General features: G+C 40.9%; 2 protein-coding genes across 6 annotated transcripts in view; one reads left to right on the plus strand and one right to left on the minus strand.

The window, feature by feature from the left end:
• Positions 1-19,436, plus strand: part of adam22 (ADAM metallopeptidase domain 22) — a 68,402-nt gene that overhangs the window by 23,318 nt on the left and 25,648 nt on the right. For all 5 annotated transcript variants that reach the window (XM_082550749.1, XM_082550748.1, XM_082550752.1 and 2 more), the window contains 2 exons: positions 3,776-3,858; positions 8,128-8,191. In XM_082550749.1, the coding sequence (XP_082406875.1) occupies positions 3,776-3,858; positions 8,128-8,191 (147 nt within the window). The remainder of the gene's footprint in view (positions 1-3,775; positions 3,859-8,127; positions 8,192-19,436) is intronic.
• On the minus strand, positions 15,230-19,400 carry cldn12 (claudin 12). Its single transcript, XM_082550755.1, has 3 exons — positions 19,267-19,400; positions 17,200-17,453; positions 15,230-17,110 (listed from the first exon to the last, which is right to left on the minus strand). The coding sequence occupies exons 2-3, from the start codon at positions 17,416-17,418 to the stop codon at positions 16,286-16,288; spliced, it is 1,044 nt and encodes a 347-aa protein (XP_082406881.1). The 5' UTR covers positions 17,419-17,453; positions 19,267-19,400; the 3' UTR covers positions 15,230-16,285.

Raw genomic sequence — 19,436 nt, forward strand, 5'->3', positions numbered from 1 at the left:
AGACACTGCTCACATGCTAACACCGGGTGAGTAGCACAGCAGGGAGGTAGAGATGTCTGATAGTAGCTCTCATGCTGTTATGTGTGCAGCAGCGAAGCTGATGGTTCCACTGTCGACCCTGTGTGTTATTCTCCCTCCTTGAGTTTTTTATTGGTTAATCAATGAGTTAAGTTTTCCACACAGAGATAAACCACTCCTCATTCAGCTGCCTGGTCTCTTTGATAGCTCGATGAATCTTCTGCAAGCGTCGACTGACGCAAGATTAAGATTCCTGTGATAATCCTCTAAAATCTGGACTTCAGTTACAGGACACCCGCTGAGGCATGGAGGGACATCATATAAGTAGCGGGGATTATAATGGTCAGGAATTACGCAGCTAAGCAGCAGATTAGTGAGATATTAGATGCTTTACAGTGAATGATCCAAACGATTACATCACACATCGTACATTATGGTCACCTGTAATTATGGCTCATTATAAGGCAGTCTGTAAATTAATTAATCTTGGAGCTGAATATCCACAACTGCAGCCCATCTGCACTCTTCTAATGTCATCGTTTCCCTTTTAGTAGCAAAGAACAAGAGCCTCTTTTTGATTATTAATGCTTCTGTTCATGGAGGTTAATATGAGACAAGCCCTGGTTGTTACTCTGCTCACTGTGGAGGGCAAAATGTCAGCCGATGTAACGCAGCTGCTGCTCTGATAGATCTAGGTCAGAATCCTCCAGTGCTCATGTAGCCCATACGTAATAGAAGTAATACAAACTCCTGAAACTGGAAGCATTCAGGCTTTCTGTCCACGGTTTACCTTCAGTGCAAGGAATGAATGACAGGCTCCTTATCCTCGTTCTGCACAAAACACATCACAGAGAGCAGATGCTATTGGGTTTTATATGGGATGTTAAACATGGCACCTGTGACACGATGATGGTAACAGCCAGATGTGGCCCAAACATCACAACACACATCTGTCGGTGGAAATCAGCCAATTCCAGTTGATGGATGTTTGCATTTAATCCAAAACTGTGCGATCAGTAGAAAACATACCAGTTTGATTAAGGATCCTTTTATTGAGTGCACACTGTACCCCTGCATATTTGTTATGATTGGAAAGTTTGGGTTCTGCACTACAGCTGCAAACTTTGGTTTTGTGGTTTTGAGGAAATACTGCACGCACAGAAATGAACTCGATCACCTAATGAGGAGTAAAGTACAGCAAAGTGTGTCTAATGTCCTTATTTCCTTGCATTATGTGATCGCGGTGGTCAAAGTTTCACTGACATTCAGAGGGCAGAGCGTCCTACTTGTTTACCGAGTGTCTAACCTCGACCTTTTTGTTGTGCATTGTGTTGTCCAGATAAGATGATTAATTATCCTCGCATGTGTCTTAAGAGATCACAGATCTCACAAATTTAGCAACACAAGCTGAGGATGTACCCACAGTGCTGATGTTGGGTGTTTCTTCCTTTGATGAGAAGTGGAGCAGAAGGTTCAGGGCGACGGAAAGAGGAGAGACGCTGGGATAGTGGAGCACAGCGCCACTTATAAATAGCCCTCTCTGTCTCTTCACTTCACACTCGCTCTCTGTCTCTTTACTCAACCTCTTTCTCTTGTGGCTCTATTTAGGTTTATCTAGCAAACCTTTCATATGCTCTGACTCTCTGCTAATGTAAAAAAAAAATCCCCTCTCTTATTACAGCGGTGGAAGCCTGCTGCTAACTTGCTTGAATCTTATTTTTCTATTCTGGATTTCATGGATAGGGCATTATGAAAATAGCGAGAGGCAGAGTTAGTATCGCGAAAAGGAAACTGATAGCTGAATGTGATTTAACTGGAAGTTGCAAATAAGTGGTTAAAAGGCAGGAACACAGAAAGAAATCAGTCTCAGCCTGATGGGTGCAGTTTCACTTTGATAATTCAAAGATGATTGTTTATGCAGATGACTTCCTCACACTCACACATGCACTCGTCTGTATTACCACACATTTCTAAAGTCTTCAGTTTGAGTCCTGTAAAGTGTAAACTGCATGAATGCCTGATTCATTCAAATGAAAAAGACATTTTAGTGATGTTGTAAGCCTGATTCTTGTCTTTACCCACCACTCTAATTCATTGGCTAAATGCTTTGAATGCACTACAGTTTGATTTAAATGCATTTGCTTTATTTCTCTACTGTATCTAATAAATATATTAAAATGAATGACTTTAGATAAAATGGATGTGCCTTGTTTAAAGGAAGTGTTGATACTGTGCTGAACAACGTTTTCCTTACAAGGTTTTAGTTCAGAGAGTTTTAGCTCCATCTTTGGAAATGCAAATTGTTTGTAGTAACGTCTTTGTTAATTGGGATTTCATTTTTTTTTGTTTAATTTGGTCCAAGTTAACATGAAAATGTGTACCATCCACCCATTTTCTTCACCACTTGGCAAGTTTAGAGTCACAAAGGTCACTCTGTCTAAAGGTGGGGTACACCGTGTACAGGTTGCCAGTGTATCACAGGGGTACCACACAGAGACAGACAACCATTCCCACTCCTGGAGTTATGACGTGTTTATGCTTGCTGCTTGGCCCCTGTCATGTGGTGGCACATGCGAGTTTGATGTCACATCCTCTGCCACGCTTCACCTTATCTGTGGTTCTTTGGCCGACCACCAGTTAATCTTAACATGCATGTCTTTATACTGTGGGATGGTGCAGGAGTACCTGGAGAGAACCCATGCAGGCACAGATAGAACATAAAGGCTCCAACCAGCAGGTGGGTTTTGAACCCAGGACCTTCTTGATGTGAGGCAACGATATGCTGTATAAAAATGATAGATTTCTGTCAAAGAAAAAAGGAAAAACTCTTTGCTGGAACAGTTGGGTTTAATTGACTCCTCACAGGAGAGGGCAGAGGCAGATGAAACCCTGATTTGCTTGAGGACTGCTTTAATGTCCCTTTGTCCAAAGTCAGGCAGATAAAAGAGCATTTGAAAATTTGTCTTGCATGCGCCGCACTCTGAACTCAATCCCGTCCGACACCTCACTGAACTCTGCTGTAGGATAATAAATCACACAGATTTCCACATGCATGTGTAGTTCAACAGTGTGCACATGCATGCATCCTAACAGAAGCTTGTGCATCAGGATGGGGTCTACTCAGAAAGCTGGAGAGTGGAAGTGGATCTAGAGGTGCATTGCTGTGCACATGCAGAAATTGATCCTCTGATAAAAGCTGCATTTCCTCAGGGAGAACTGCTTCCTGCTTAATGGCTGTTAGGTAGCAAGAAATGGACCAGGAAGAGATGGCCTGCCTGCAGAGCACTTAGGTACTTAGACATCATGCACATCTATAGACGATAAATGTGTGCAGAGAGACACGTAGATCAAGAGTGAAGACAGAGAGACGGAGATGGTAAAAATCTGACTTCCTGCTGCAGAGAAGTTCGGATAGAGGAGTGAAGTCGCTGAGGCGTTAGCGCGCAGATGGTCAGATGTGAACGTGCAAAGCTCAAAGTGCAAATTGTCAAACAAACACGCGAACAGTATATTCACATATCTTCAACAGAGCTTACTTGCACTTGCATGTATTAGCAAATGAATTCTGTGTAATGGATTGCTTTGGACTCATTTCCTTGTGGTGTCCTCGGATCAAAGATGGTCCCTAGGTGAACGGCAAACAAGCATATGGGAATCCCGAGGACACCACAAATTAAATATGGTAGTGAAGAGGGGAATATTTCACTACATCATGTGTGTGAGCTTCATCTGTGTGTATTTGTGTGTTTCCACACAGGGCGGAGAGCACTGCTACTATCAAGGAAAGGTCAGAAACATCCCTCACTCCTTTGTGGCTCTCTCAACCTGTCACGGGCTGCAGTAAGTACAAATAATACAGATGCGACTTTTTATATGCATGTGTGTGTTTCAGCCTCTGTTCTAAGTCCTGCTCCCATTTTTTCATTAGGTTAATGTAATTAGTTTTAGCCAGGCGTCGCTGCCTGTCTGCATTTTAGGTTTCATAGGTTATCACTCTGGCAGACGGACAGACAGACAGACATCTTCTCTTCTTCTCTTCTTCCTTTCCTGTTCTCTTTTCTTTTTTTCCCCTTCTCCTCTAGCCTCCACTAACGTTGGTATTTTTAGCTTTTTCTGCTTGAGGCGAGACGGGTCAGAAACAAGGCCTGCTGTGAGGGATGCATGCACACTTTATGCTTTCTAAGTCAATGTATGTAGTCTCCTGTGTATATATGTGTGTATATATATATGCATGAAAAGAGGCGAGACGCTCTCCATCCCGCATGTGAGAAATTCACTGTTTGTTGGTGGATTTCATTGTTTGCACAGAAAGCCGCCGTGAATAACAAAGCATCAAACGTGCCTAAAATGAGAACCGTGTTTCCACAAAAAGTTACAATGCCGTGTGACATTTAAATAAAAAGAGAATGCTAATGATTTGAAGCCTATATTTAATTAAAAATATACAAATACAACTTACACAGGGGAGACCAGCTGTTGTATTTTCATGTAGGACTTCAGCTCCTCAAAGGTTTGAGGTCTGCTTTGTTTGCTTTTCATTTCATGATGCACCAAATTTTTAAGACTTATTTCTTTGTTTGCTTTATCGTGTCATGGAAAATAAACGCTGCTATGAAAAAGATGTCATCCGGAGGGCTGCATCTTATCATCTTATCTTTAAAAAAATAAATAATCACTATGGTATTCATTCAGCACTATCGCTTTTTATCCTTGATCTATGACCTAATTCTATTATAACGTCCTTATTGTCATCATGCTTGCTTGCACTGTACGTGTCTTTTATTTTTATTTTTTATGTGAAACTCTTGTTTTTATGTAATTTCATAAAAACCACAAATAAAGTCTAGTCTTAGCAAATGCTTGTCATAAACGTATATACACTTACCGGCCTGCTTCATTGGGTACACCTGCAAAACATCTAATGAAACAATCACGTGGCAGCAACTCGTTTAGACATGTAACTCAAGATGAGCTGCTGAAGTTCAAACCGACCATTCAAACCCAAATGGAGAAGAAAAGCAACTTTAAATGATAAAAGTGACTTTAAATTCTGCATGTTTTAAGCTTCAACACTTGATATTTTGTACTTTTTAAATTACATTAAAAAATGGCCTGTATTTATATAGCGCTTTACTAGTCCCTAAGGACCCCAAAGCGCTTTACATATCCAGTCATCCACCCATTCACACACACATTCACACACTGGTGATGGCAAGCTACATTGTAGCCACAGCCACCCTGGGGCGCACTGACAGAGGCGAGGCTGCCGGACACTGGCGCCACCGGGCCCTCTGACCACCACCAGTAGGCAACGGGTGAAGTGTCTTGCCCAAGGACACAACGACCGAGACTATCCAAGCCGGGGCTCGAACCAGCAACCTTCCGATTACAAGGCGAACGCCCAACTCTTGAGCCACGATCGCCACAAAAATTTAAAATGAGGAAAAATAATTTCTTGAAAAGAGGCCAAATTTTCTCCAAACATTTTAAATCAAATGTCAGACTGTCAACACCATAAACTGCTGTATATTTTGAACTTGTTGCCCGATGTTTTTTGGATTAACCGTCATCAGTTCTTGTAGTCATGTAAAGAAAACCACATAATAGGAGCTCCTGGTCTGAATTAACCTTCTGCCCATTCAGTGTACATTGTTTAATCTAATTATCAATTTCAGCTGTTTCAGAGACCATGATTATTTATTTCTGATCCATTACGCAGTCTCAAAGCTTTCTCCCACGGAGTATATCTTGTTTCAACATAATACCAAGCCAAATAGACAGAGTAATCAGTTTAGACATGTCTTTCCAACTAATTAGGGGAAGCAGGAAGAAGCAGACTAATATCTGCTGAACAAGCTAAACTAAAGTCCAAGCCTTAACTCTTTTTATTCTTAAAGTTTTTTTGTGTGTTTCATGAGAGTTTTGCATGAATTTGGGGAAAGTTGTCAGTACAGCAAATTATAAAATGCTGGATGCAAAATAATGAAAAGAAAGCAACTACCAAATAATTTATAGTATAGTTACCTGCAGTGAAATCTCATATTTAGAACGCAAGAGGTTGTAACGGGATAGAATCACTGAACTTTGAAATTTCTAATGAGGAAAGAAAGAAACACCAAAATGTTATATGTGTGTGTGTGTGTGTGTGTGTGTGTGTGTGTGTGTGTGTGCGTGCATGCGTGCGTGTGTGAGAGAGAGAGAGAGAGAGAGTAAGAGAAAGAGAGCGAGGGAGTCAAGGGCTTCCTGCTGTGGAGTGTGTCAGAGCGTTAGCCATTAGAGGGAGAGCATTCTCCTATGCTGAGTCAGGTGTTTACCATAATATACATCCTGCCCCCGCCCCCCAACTCACACACACACACACACACACACACACACACACACACACACACACACACACACAGAGGCAAATTTTGTTCTCTTTCTAAACATTTAGCTTGGATTCTTTGCTTTGATGCAGCACAAAAGTGAGCTAAAAGAATCCATCCATCCATTTGTTTCTTAATCATTTATCAAACTTAGCTATAATTTAAAGCCTTATCTTTAAATTAAAAGATTACATTTGCACGCTGAGCTGACTAAAACTAAAAGCTAAGCTAAACTTTCTATACAGTCCAGCGATAGTTCTTATTTGGTGTGTCAATAAAAGTAAAGCTGCATCCCAAACTAAGCAGCAACGACATGTAAAGTCAGGTAAAGCTATAATAACTGAGGGGATTGTGTAGGTGTGGTTTGTGCACAGATGCATGACATCACCTTTCTTCCAAATCCCACTCACTCACACCAGCACTGAACAGATTTAAGCATAAAATACAGCCAGGAAACCTGAAAAACACAGAGAGGGTAGAGTCGGAGGAGGTAGATAGATTGTGTATTTCCTGCAGTGTTTACCCTCCTGACTTCACAGTCTGACCCGACCAATCTCCTAAAAGCTTCAGATAAACTTAATTAACGGATGATGTGTTCATGCGCACATGAATGTGGGCAGGCGGCCAAAGACCTTCAGCCATGGTTAAAATGCTGCATAGCTCTGTGCTGTTCTCTCGCAACCTTATATGTGATGACAGCATGGATTTTGTTTTTATTCTAACAGCTGAGCCATTGATGGACTAATTAGACTAAACTAATCCTATATTATTATTATTCACCAACATTAACTTCTTGCAACTATGTCTCAGCTTTATAGTGTACATAGTATTTATTAGTCATACTTTTTACTCTTCTTTAACTAAACCTAATTTTTATTTTTTACTTCCCTGTTTTTTTTTTTAAATCACAGTTTTGTATATATAATTTCTTTGCAGTATAAGGCCCTCACTATGCGTATGTTTATTTATTGTAGTCTGTACTATTTTTATTCTTTATTCTGCTGCTGTAATAGCCTCCCTTGTGGGATCAATATTACAGATATATATATATATATATATATATATACATATACACACACATATATATTACGTGTATATATATATATATATATATATATATATATATATATATATATATATATAGAGAGAGAGAGAGAGAGAGAGCCTTCTTACTTGGTGAATTTCACATTTAAAAATGTCTTGAATGGCACAGTGTATCTCTCTTTACTAGTCTTTATTAAATATGCCAGTGGTTGCACATTTTTCCAGCAGACAGGGAGGTTATAACACTATAGACAGGTTTCTGTGCGGGTGTAATAAAAAAATCTTCCATTGTAATCTCCACATCACTGTCCATTACACCTCCTTCTTCCCTCCGTTACTTTTCTCACAGTCATATAACATAGCGTCCCATCTGTAAATATCCATAGAAGTCTTGCTTTTCTAATAAGCATTTCAAAACTTCAAACTTCAAAACTTTTTTTCATTACGTCGAACATAACTGTTGTTCCCTTAGCTGTCCAGTCCTTAAACTTGTTATCTAATTTATTTGCAGAAAAATGAGAGTCATATGCACATTAAGGACTGTAAGGTCTCCCTCTGGTTTATGTTCTTTTATAACAGTTTTCCATATGAAGTGACTAATCTGTCCGGAGGACTTGATTTATTCCATTTGATGCTGAAAAAAACAGCAGAAACTTGTACTGATATGTGCTCTCGCCTCTCCCCCTCTTTCCCTTTTCAGTGGGATGTTTTTCGACGGCAATCACACCTACATGATTGAACCTGGAGGACACGGCAGCAGCAATGTAAGTACTGCAGATGGCTCTTCTCAACAGGGATTATCAATTTGTCCTTCCTCCATGTTTTTGCATCCAGCTGCTTCTACGTCGTGTTGAGCTGTCTGAGGTCAAACAATTTGTTGCAGTAGTGCTGTGTTGTGTCCAATGTCCACCCACAGCCCTGCAAGTTCCTCGTCACTGATGGTACCCAAAATCTTTCATATGTTTTCCTTTGAAATGATTGTGTCAAGGGTGCTCTTGAAAAGGCCTGGATAGGCTGTTTTTGTGGTGCTGATTTGGTAAAAAATTTGCACATCTGCTGCAGATGATTTGTTAGAATAGGAGAACAGGAGGTTCAGACAAACCAGAATCAGTTACAGATCACAAACCGGTCACTGCAGCTGAACCCTGAGGTTTCAAGACAGAGAGATTCACGGGATTACAAAGCAGCAGAAAGCAGAAAAGCCCACAGACAATTAGATAATAACAATTAGAGGCATTACGGCCAGAACGAAAGGACAGATCCGAGATTTCCAGACAAGCCTTAGGCATGAGAGTGAAAGAACAAGCTGCTGATACTCCGTGTGTGTGTGAAGGGCTTACTTTCTATCTAATTAAAACCTCCAGAAGAAGCGTGTGTCTGGCTTTAATCAGTCAGGGGCGAAAGAAGACCAGATAAGAGAGGTCAGAGACCTAGGTGTGTGTGTGTGTGTCCTTGGTAGTTGCAACCTAGCCCACGGAGCTACTTAAGATTCATTCCCATATGAGAGTTTTTGTGCCGGCAGGTAGGAGAGAAAATCTGGTAGATGGACAGACAAACAGAAGATTAGGAGGTGGAATAGTGTGAAAAACCAAAATGTAATTAGGGCGCATGTCATTGTATTTTCTGCAGAGAAACTGCAGTATAAGAGGATCTAATCCAGTTTTAAAGGCAGTTGCTATTTCACAGTTAAACAGTAATGAAAAGGAGAGGAAACATGAAGTTAATTAAGCAATAAAATGTCTTTAGTGTGAGGATGGAGGAAATAAAGTAGAACACCGAGAGGGAATGAGCGACAACAGTGCTCGAGGCCGCTGTGTTTATTCAGGGCCTGTTACGACTCTTCGTTGCTCACTCTTTAGCTGCTTCTGTCGTCTCCAGCGTTTTCTGGAGACACTGAATTATTGAAGCAATGAGAGAGAGAAGATTCAGAAAATAGGCAATCCAATTTGACAAAGTAGATAAACTCAGAAGGGTGCTGCAGCACTCTCCTTGCAGAGATACAGGGTGTGTAAGTATATCATGACAAACATTTGGCTGAAATGTTGCGTTTCTGTAAAGTCTTTAAAAGCCACAGCTAAAGCAACATCTTATAGAGTCACTCCAGAAAGCCGAAAGACAGCAGTCACAGTGTTACTTCAGAAGATAACGTGTTCAGTATTTTGGCACTAACTAAAAAAGACCAGAGGCAGAGCTGAAGATGCTAAGATTGTTATTGAGAGTGACCAGAATGGACAACATTAGAAATGACCTCAGATTGAGCAGTTTGGACACAAAGTTAAAGAGACAACGTTGCGATAGTTTGGACATGTGCAGAGGAGAGACAGTGGATAAATGCAGCTGCCAGGCAGGAGGAAAAGAGAAAGACCTCAGAGAAGATTGATGGATGTAGTGAAGGAGGCCATGCAGAGAGTTGGAGTGACAGAGAAGGATGATGGGACAGGGTGGGATGGATGCCACTAGCCCAACTTGGCATTACTCTTTGGTTAATCTGAAAACGACTGAGTAATTTAATGTTTAACATGTGATTACCCAACTTTGTTTATGTTATACTAAAGCACATTTTCTATATTATTGTGATGATGCTTTACACTGGTGTAAAGTACAGTTATTAGCAATCAGTGGCACAGTGGTTAGCACTGACACCAAGCTGCAAATTAATTAATAAATGTTGATTCTAAACTGGCAGGAGGTGTGAATGTGATCGTGTCTCTGCGTGCTGGCCTGGAGACAGACTCATGACCTGTGCCTGAATTCGATGCGCAGTTAAGTAAAAGGATGGATGGATTTATTTGGTACTTCATTAAATGTGTCAGCAGATGATGCAGATTTTACAGGCGAGAAATAACTTTTTTATAAATCAGATGTAAAGTCTGATTGTAGATAAAATTTATGACATTGGTTAAAACTGGCTTCACTTTGGTCTTCTACAGCATGAAGATCCAAAAGATCAAAGGTTTGAGACCCAAGAGGAGATGCAGTAGACCAGCCTCAGCTATTGCGCTCCCAATCTAGCTGAGGGGCACTGAAAGCCCCTCAGCTAGTGAACGTTTTGACAGGAGGTTCTGGTTTACAATAATTTCTACTGAGAGCTCTGGTAGATTTTCTTAGTGTACAGGCTGTGATCAGCTGACCTGCTGCTCTGTTTGGATGTAAACAACCAAATTCAACCAGATATCAGCAGATGTTTCATGACTTGTCCTGCTCAGTCAATGGATCTAAGCATCATCAACTAAAATTCATATGAATCTCTGCTACACTTGACATAACCTTACTTTGACTGTGAAACTGCAGATGATTTTCATGCAATCTTTAAATAACACATAGCTAGCTCAGTTTGTTTTGCAGCAGGTTTCACAATAAAAAAAACCCATAATGTCATGTGTACAGACCCAATATCTGATTTAAAAACATGAGGACTTAATGGAAACTTTAAATCTGCACTATATCAAATTCCACTGAGCAGTCTGAGCAAAAACTCCCCCAAAATGCAAAAGTAACGAGCCTGTTTTTGAAAATTTAAGGAGTATAAAATACAGATATTTGTTTAAAAATATAGGGAGTAGAAGTAAAAATTAAAAAAGCTACTCAAGTAAAGTACAGATACCTGAAAATTGTAGATACCAGTACTTTGTAGTAACAAAGTTACTTCTCACCTCTGCCGATCTGTGGCCTTTTAAAAATATCACATAAATCAAGTGTATACAGAGTAGTGTGAACAGAGTAACACATTTTTGACAGTTGTGGTAGTATTGGTTTTGGCTTGATGTTTTTGGAACGCTGGCTGCATGACAATGCCGGGGACGGCGCTGCCCTCGAGCCCGGAGGTGCCTGTCAGTTTGTTGTTACTGAGCTCTGGATGTCTGCTCCCCTCGGGCAATGCTCCATCGTTTCTCTCCCCGTGGATTCCTTCTTTCTCTGTTTCACTCTCATTATGTCTGTCTATTTGTCTGCTCGGTCTACAAGTCTGCCTCAGACACACAGATGTCTTCTTCAAAACCCTAGATGCCCTCCATGTCCGGTGTGAGATTTAGTGGCTCTTTTACGAGGAGGCTGTCTGCACTGTCATGCACTTGTTACATTAGACAGCATTCACATATAATCCCTTATTGAACAGCATTGGATGCAAATTTTTTACCCACCTGCAACTAATTGTAGCTTTCCTAAATGTAAAAGAACACAAACAAGAAAACAGGGTTGAAGTGGGGCTGTGAGAGTCAGCGTGGCTCCTGTCGGCCATATGGCAAATCCATCTGCCCTTCTTTCACCAAGGCAGAAAAAGTTATGCAGGACATGAGGTAAACGTGTCCTGAACAAGCTGCTCTTGTCACTTTATGTGGCTGAGCCGGAGTTAAAGTGTCTTGTCGTGTTATGTAATTGGTCTCATATATAATCTGAAAAGCTAGATCTTCAAGATTAAAGCTCACAAGCGAAGAACGAGCTGTTCCAGCGCAGCACGCAGTTGATAAATCTTGCACTTATTGACTGTTAGTGTCGGCATGAGTGTGTGTGCATGTGTGTGTTTATGTGTGTTCATGTAGGGAAGTTGTGAGGAGGATGTGTGATTGACTCGCATAGACAGAAAACACCATATGTTTAGTCCTCCTGTTTGTGTTGTTGTTTTCTTTTTGGACACCATGGCAGCTCCACCTGCACCTCGGAGCCACTGTGGCTACACCCAGAAAGCATAATGCTGTGTGCGTTTTTTGTTCAATGGTGGAGTGACCATGAGTTCAGGCTTTAGGACATTTCAACCATAAAGCCTAAGCAAAGGCATGACGTGTTTTAAGTGTATGTTACGGTTCAAAAAACTGTTGAAGTCCATAAAATGTGTGGTTGAGGTTGCATGTCAAGTTCAGGCTCTCCTGAAGGTTTGAATGAATATATTCAGCCTATATTCAGTAATTATAAGTCATATACTCATTTTGATAAGAAGCCATCACTTGAAAGATTTGAACATGTTTTTATTGAACATGAGTGATGAAGCATCATAGCAGAGTGGAGTCCCAGCAATGATAAGCAGGAACCCCCTGAAGTCTAGACGCTGGTGGTTGGTAGTGAAGATGAGAAGGAAGTGGCACGAGGCAGGATGACATAAGAGCAGTGAGGTTTAGAGCAGACAGTGGAGGCTGATTGGCTCACAGAGAGCAGCAAGAAAATGATTGGACCTGAGCAATGATGTCATTATTTGGTGTAATGGCGTGGGAAAGAGGAAGTGATGTAAAAAACACAGACTAGCAGCAGGGATACCCAGTAAAGCAGCCTTTAGTATCCTTCTTCCTCTATGATCCATGAACACACACTCATAAATTCATTTTCGAGTAGTTTTTCAGTGATTTTTGGGGTGAACCAAATGTGGTAAAGTGTCAACAGGCCTGTTTCTGGTAAGAAATCGTCACATTTTGAGGCAAAGATGACAAGACTTCATATCAAACCACATGTTTGTGTAAAAGTTACCTCTGAAGCTAATCAGAAACTTCTTTGTACCATTTATAAAGGTACTTTTACCTCGAGACCCACCTATGAGGCCACAAGTTGATTTTAAAGCTCCTTACATAATCCTACATTGTTTAAATAAATGTTTCTTGGCAATTATGCAGTTTTTGGGAGGTTCAAATTGTAACAATGCTTATTAAAAATCAAACAGAGAAGCACCCGTAGTAAAGAAACAAACAAACAAACTGAAAACGGGATTAGAAACACTGAAATAGATCCAGTGCCTGAAATTTTGTGTTGGAAGTAGGTGACCCGTCTTGAAAACCCAAGTGGCTATTGGGATTTTTCAAATTAAAGGCTCCAGAAGGACAAACACACTAATTTTGGTGCTTGTTTCCACTTTTGAAAGATTTTCCAGTTGTCTGCTGCACTAGAGGGGATAACTGAAGATAAGGGGGTTGGGTGGTGAAGGATGCAGAGGAAGAAGGGGGTGTGTCGAGTGCCAGGTTTTAGCATGGGGGTGTTTGCATTTGGTGCCAAGGGAGGATTTTTTACACGGACAGCACAAGCTGGGAATGACACACTGTGTGTGTGCTGGAGCTGATGGGATACAAAAAAGGAGGTGTGTGTGTGTTCGGGGGGTCTCCCTGTGGCCTGAAGCCATGTTCATGTTACTAAACCTGGACCGGTTCTTTCACACATGCAAGGAAAGAGTGAGAAAGAATGAAAGGCGTGTTTATCCCTCCCCACTTTATGTTCATGAGCCAGCGGTCTGTGTCTGAGGTCTCCCATGGCAACCCAGGCCCCACCCCCTGTTTCTTCCCAGCTCAGCATATGAAAGCCATCTGTGTCGACCTCTAATCTCCATCAGTACTCGCTCCCCGCTGGGTCTATATGCTGTGTGTGTATGTTTTTGAACTGAGATTACTGGCCGGGAGCGATAATGCAGGGAACAAAGAAAGCATGGCATTATTACAACAGTTAAATCAGACTTTGGTGCTCTGATAATGCTGATTTGTGCTGTGTGTGCGCTACAGATACATGCAAATGCAAACAGATATTCTTATTTTCATTAAGGTCTTACTAACCATCAGCCACTAAACCTTGACATAATTTCCAATTATACCTGCCGCAGTGATCACTTCACATGCTTGGTCGACTTACATCAAAAACAAAACGAAAAGCTGTTTTTCTTTTTTGTTAGACTGCTCACTGTCATCTACTTCCTTTGTTAAGCTATGAACTCGATTATATCTTAATTTGCTCATACGGCAGGTGACAGCAAATATCATATCCCCCATTGTGCTGTGCAGTAGTGCAAATTTTGGTATAGATGCTACACCAAGTAAATAACGGGCCGTTATTGACAATAATGAAACTTTTAACCCGTAAAAGCTTATGCAGGGGAGAGAAGTGTTTCATGATTTATGAGTTGAATCATTGTCTGTTTAATGACCACTAAATGACTGTGATTTTTACTTTCCATAATAGTTAATTAACACAATAAAATGCATCTTTAAGCTTTCATGTATACTGAAAAAGGGATTTTTGGAAAGCTGGAACATAAATGTGCCTTCTGTTGTTTGGATGTGCCATATCCTCTGAATTTTGGTGAAATCTTCTTTTTAACGAGTGTACACTCTAGAAAGCAGAGTTTATAATGAGATTAGTCTGCCAATGCTGTGCTGGCCATTTTCCCACTCTCCCCTGTTAAGTCATTTATATTCATAAACAACAAATAAATAAATTTTCCCATTTAAACACCACATTGATACTTTTAAGAAGTGCTACATAAACCACTTCAGTGTCCTCTGGCTTAATGGGGATTGGGTTGGAGAAGGGGCTTTAACATTTTATGATACATTTGTGTGAATTAAGAACCCCACAGGCTCCTGATTTCTCTCGGTTAAAGTGGAAAGAGGAGCCATAACCAGCTGAAATCATGGCTGGGCCACATTAAAAAAAAGAAATGCCACAGCAGACAGATGCACATCTTTCCTTTCCTGACACAGCCCTCCTATTTATCCAAGCTTGGGACTGGTACAAGGAGTATGCAACCTTGCGTCCCCTCCTTGCTTTCAATTTGGGGACTTTTTGTATGTTAACCACTATTCCACTTTATTAGGTACATGTTGCTAGTACTTGGTCTACCCCTCGGTATTGAAAACATTCCTCAGAGATTTTGGTCCCTGTTGACTTGATAGCATCACGCGATTGCTGCAGGTTTGTCAGCTGCACATCCATGAAGCAAATCTTTAACTTTACAGGGTCATCTTGACCTCCTCTACATGCGCTGAGTTGCTGCCATATGACTGGCTAAATAGATAACTGTGTGAGTTTGCAGCTTGTATAAAAAGAGAAGCACGTGATTACAGTGTGATTTATGTTTTATTTAAAACAAAAACAGTGTAGAAAAGCATGTTTCTTTGACATTTTCACTTTAGAATCACATAAAGATCTGTACTTCATATGCAGAACCTGCAAGAAGGCAACAAATGTGGCTTAATCATGACTTACAGCCTTAATCAGTGCTTCCAGCTACATTAGCAAGTTTTTTTCTACCACACTAGAGATGTCTTAGTGTTTCTGACAATACAGTAATGTTAACTGCATTTGTACATCAGACTGAACACAGCTAAAAGGTTTATTAGTGGCACCTTTTGATGTTTTTTGACACAAATACCTTGGAAAAGTACGCTGTATCAAATGATTAAGTACTATATAGGAGGCTTTACATTAAAAAAATAGACTCAAGGCTAACAACATAGGTAAACAATGGCAATTAAACCAGGCACATTATAGACACACTTAGTGCAGTTAACAAAGAAATGACAGCTGCTCTTCAAAGTGACAGTTCATTATACACTTCGTGTTAGAACAAAAACAGGTGAGTAGTTGTCCATTCAGGACACAGAAGTCAAAGTTAATTGCAGTCCATAATGCACTTCAGCAGTGATAACAGACAATCCTCATACTGTAAGCTTTACACAAGCAAAAGTCACTTGAAATTAAGGATAAAGTGTCAAGCACAAATGTAACAGAAAATTAGAAAAATTAGGTTGGTCCATTGGCCACTTTAGCAAGGAATAAACTATTATTTAGTGCTCATACTCTGATATAAAAAACAGTGAAACAAGTATTTTTTTAAAAACAATACTAAACTGAATGCAGTGTTTTAGTTTCGAGGTTAATCTCATCCTTCATGTGGTACATCCAGGGTTGTTTCTACCGATTCTCATCCTCTGCCATCAGCAGTTCACAGGCCTGGACTGACTGACAGTATTTTTGAAACTATTACTCTTGAAGCTGTAAATAGCTCTCAGGTCATTACCTTCCATCTATCAAACTCTGTTAGTTTTATCAGTGATGAAATTTATAGAGGTTCATGGACAGAAGTGATGAGGTTATCAGCCTCTCCTCTTTCACTACTCTTGCGTCAGCACAGGAATATCAATTTCTATTGCTGACATCCGCGAGCGGGTGGAGTAGCGGTGGCCTGTATAGCTGGATGCGTACCCCTGAGAGGGAGCGTAACTCTGCGAGGGGGCATAGCTCTGCGAGGGAGCGTAACTTTGTGAGGGAGCGTAGCCGTAGGCGTGGTTTCCTTCAACCTCTGATCCATAGCCATTCGGTGCAGAAACCTGAGACACGTACACCTGTGGTGGAGCAGGTGCGATAACGCTTTGCACGTAGCCCTGCGCGGGCACATGCGGTTGGGCGTTAATTACTGTAGGAGGGAAAGTCTGTGGTGGGAAAGGCTGCGGAACATAAACTGAGGCAGGAGAATGTGCGTTGGCAATGAGAGGCTGGGTCGACATGGAGTTGGACGTGGACATGGGCAACCAGAAAGGTGAAGGCAGCTTCTTGCACATACAGTACCACATGAACATCAGCAGTGCGGCTAGCATCAGTCCTCCAGAACAGCCTATAGATGTATACACAGCAAAGCCATCAGAGAAGATGTTGGCATATCTAGCGTTCATCTCCTTGGTGCGGAAAAGGAACCACACGGAGGGCGCAATGGGGACTGCGCCGCCCAGGAAGAAAAACATGCCGGCCACCAGGTGACAACCTGGACTGTTCACCAGGCATCTAACTGTTTTAATGTCCGGTTCAGGCTTGTCTGAGCAGCAACAGGTTTTACACATCCCGGTCATGGACAGCAGCAAGGCTAAAATGCCGAAACCGAGGCCTGTGGGAAGGCAGAACTGCAAAAGCCGCAGATCCAGCTGATCCAACTTGGAATACCACTGGAAACATAATAATATATAATTAATGCTGGGACTATTATAAACATCGGAGAATTAAAAAAACATAAGCAGAATAGATCAAGCAATACCTCTGAATCATAGTAGAGGCATCCTGAATAGCCATCCTGCATCACACATTTAGCCCACAGCCCATCATACACACTGATATTCTTGGCATTACGATTAAAGGTGACGAGTTTCGTTACGCGCCACTGCGGAATTAATGCTGCCACTGTGAGCCCACCTACAGACAAAATAGCAATGATGAAGGCAAAAGCATTGGTGGCGTGGATGTCCCGGCACGACATGGCTGGTTATTGCTGACAGGGGAGTTTCCGTTTTCCTGGATAAACAACACAAGTCAGACAGAAAGCAGCAACTGATCAGTTTGATGGACACAGAATTCCTGAAAAACGTGGTTATACAAGTTTATCTGAATGGCCCCATTCCTTTATAGAAGCAAGCTAACTGTGCCACACGCTGACCTAGCTATGGGCAACCCCCCTGTATTTCAATTCACCACAGTGTGGTCGACCCAATATCTGCTGTCCCTGAGAAACAATGCTCTCATTTCACCAGCAAACAAAGTGGGAATGACTCGATGACTGAGGCTGCACTGCAGGAGTGTCTATACAGCAGTGCATTACACAGATTACTGTGCAGCTGAACAATGAGCAAGGCTCGAACTTTATATGACGCATGCAACAGTGACTGACTCAGACAATGCAACTTACAACTGCTTTTTATTTTATCATCTTAAAAAAAGAGCTCTTATTGCCACTTTCATCTCATCTCTGAAGGTTATCAGGGTCTAACTGAGTATGTTTAAAGCACTTTATGGGCCAATTCCTTGTGGCATTGACGGTCTAAAAAAATCAAGGTGCAGCCAGGTGCACTAGCTGTTTAAATTACCGGGTCATTCCACCTCAAATCAACAAATTTTTTCAACATTTTCTGCTCAACCATCTCTGATCTGCTTCATAATTTTATGGCCAAAGCTTGGGTTGTGGTGAAATAGCTTCATATATCAAAGGCTTTGTTTTGTTTTTTCGTTTAGAGAAATTTGAGCTTGAAATTTTAACCTGAATCAAAAAACTCCTCCAGGATAAAACAAATTTATGTATTATTTACTCAGTTATAATTAGAGTACCATCTGGAAACTCAACTAGAACTTTTTTCTGTTCGGTTAGGACTATCTACTGATATTTTTGTTTTCTGTGGCACGACTTGTGATATTTGCTCAATTTTCTTCATTTTACGAATAAGAATTTCACATCAAAAAGCCTTTCACAAGTTTTCTTTTGTATAACTATATGCAACACATAAATTGTCACCAGCTGTATTTTGGAATGTCATTTTTATTTTTATTTTTTGGTGGATGTTCAAATATGGGACTTCCCAGGACTACACAAAAAACTTCACAGCAATCCTTAATTTATATCAAAATGTTAAACCAAAACAGTTTTAGGTGATTTGAGATTAACTGACAGGATATCCTGGCTCAAAACTAGAGGCGGACAGGATTTTACAGTCAGGATGAATGGACTGTGAAGGGTCTTCAAATGTTCTGAACAATAATCACTGTACCTTTCTGACATGTCTCAATAGCATTTTGTTTTACAGTTTTCGTTTACTCAGTCGCTATCTTATTGTGTTTTATTAAATGTAACTTTCAAAGTGCCAGCTGTTACAGACCGGTGAATCTAAACTATTTATTCTAGATTATGCTAACGATCAACGTGAGCAGGGTTAATAGCACAGTGATTATTACACCCAAAGCAGTATAATTATACATACAGTACCGACACAGTGTGCATTGTGGTAGTAAACAAAAGACCTCAACTCTGTAATAACTGGTTAGCAGATAGCACAGTCAGCTAGGCTAATTACCGCTACTTTTGCTAGCCCTCAGCTAGCTCTCTTTGCTCAGACGAATGCAAAGGGCCTGTAAAGTTGTTAATACGTGTTAATAACAGTAACAAAAGCCGATCGTCAACATCAACTGACTCAATACGAAGAACTTAGTAGAAAATGTGAACTCCGAATTCGCTAACTAATTAGCCACCTAGCTACAAGCTAAAGAGGTAGCATTACCGCAACCTGTTGACGCCGATTTATTTTCATACTTTAACTACATTGACTAAAGGGTACTATACCTTGTTGAGCTACGTTTACAGTGAAGTCGGTAACATCTCAGCCTGTTTCTCCTTTACATACTTGAACACAAACCGAGTCTCGTACAGTAGCTCGGAGAGTAAACAGGATGTGCCCTCCGCAGAGCTCGGGGTGTTTCCGCCCTCAGAGCTGACTCACAGGAGGTAAACAC

Source organism: Aulonocara stuartgranti, assembly GCF_965226115.1.
Source record: "Aulonocara stuartgranti genome assembly, chromosome: 11".
In the NCBI taxonomy this organism is placed as follows: domain Eukaryota; kingdom Metazoa; phylum Chordata; class Actinopteri; order Cichliformes; family Cichlidae; genus Aulonocara; species Aulonocara stuartgranti.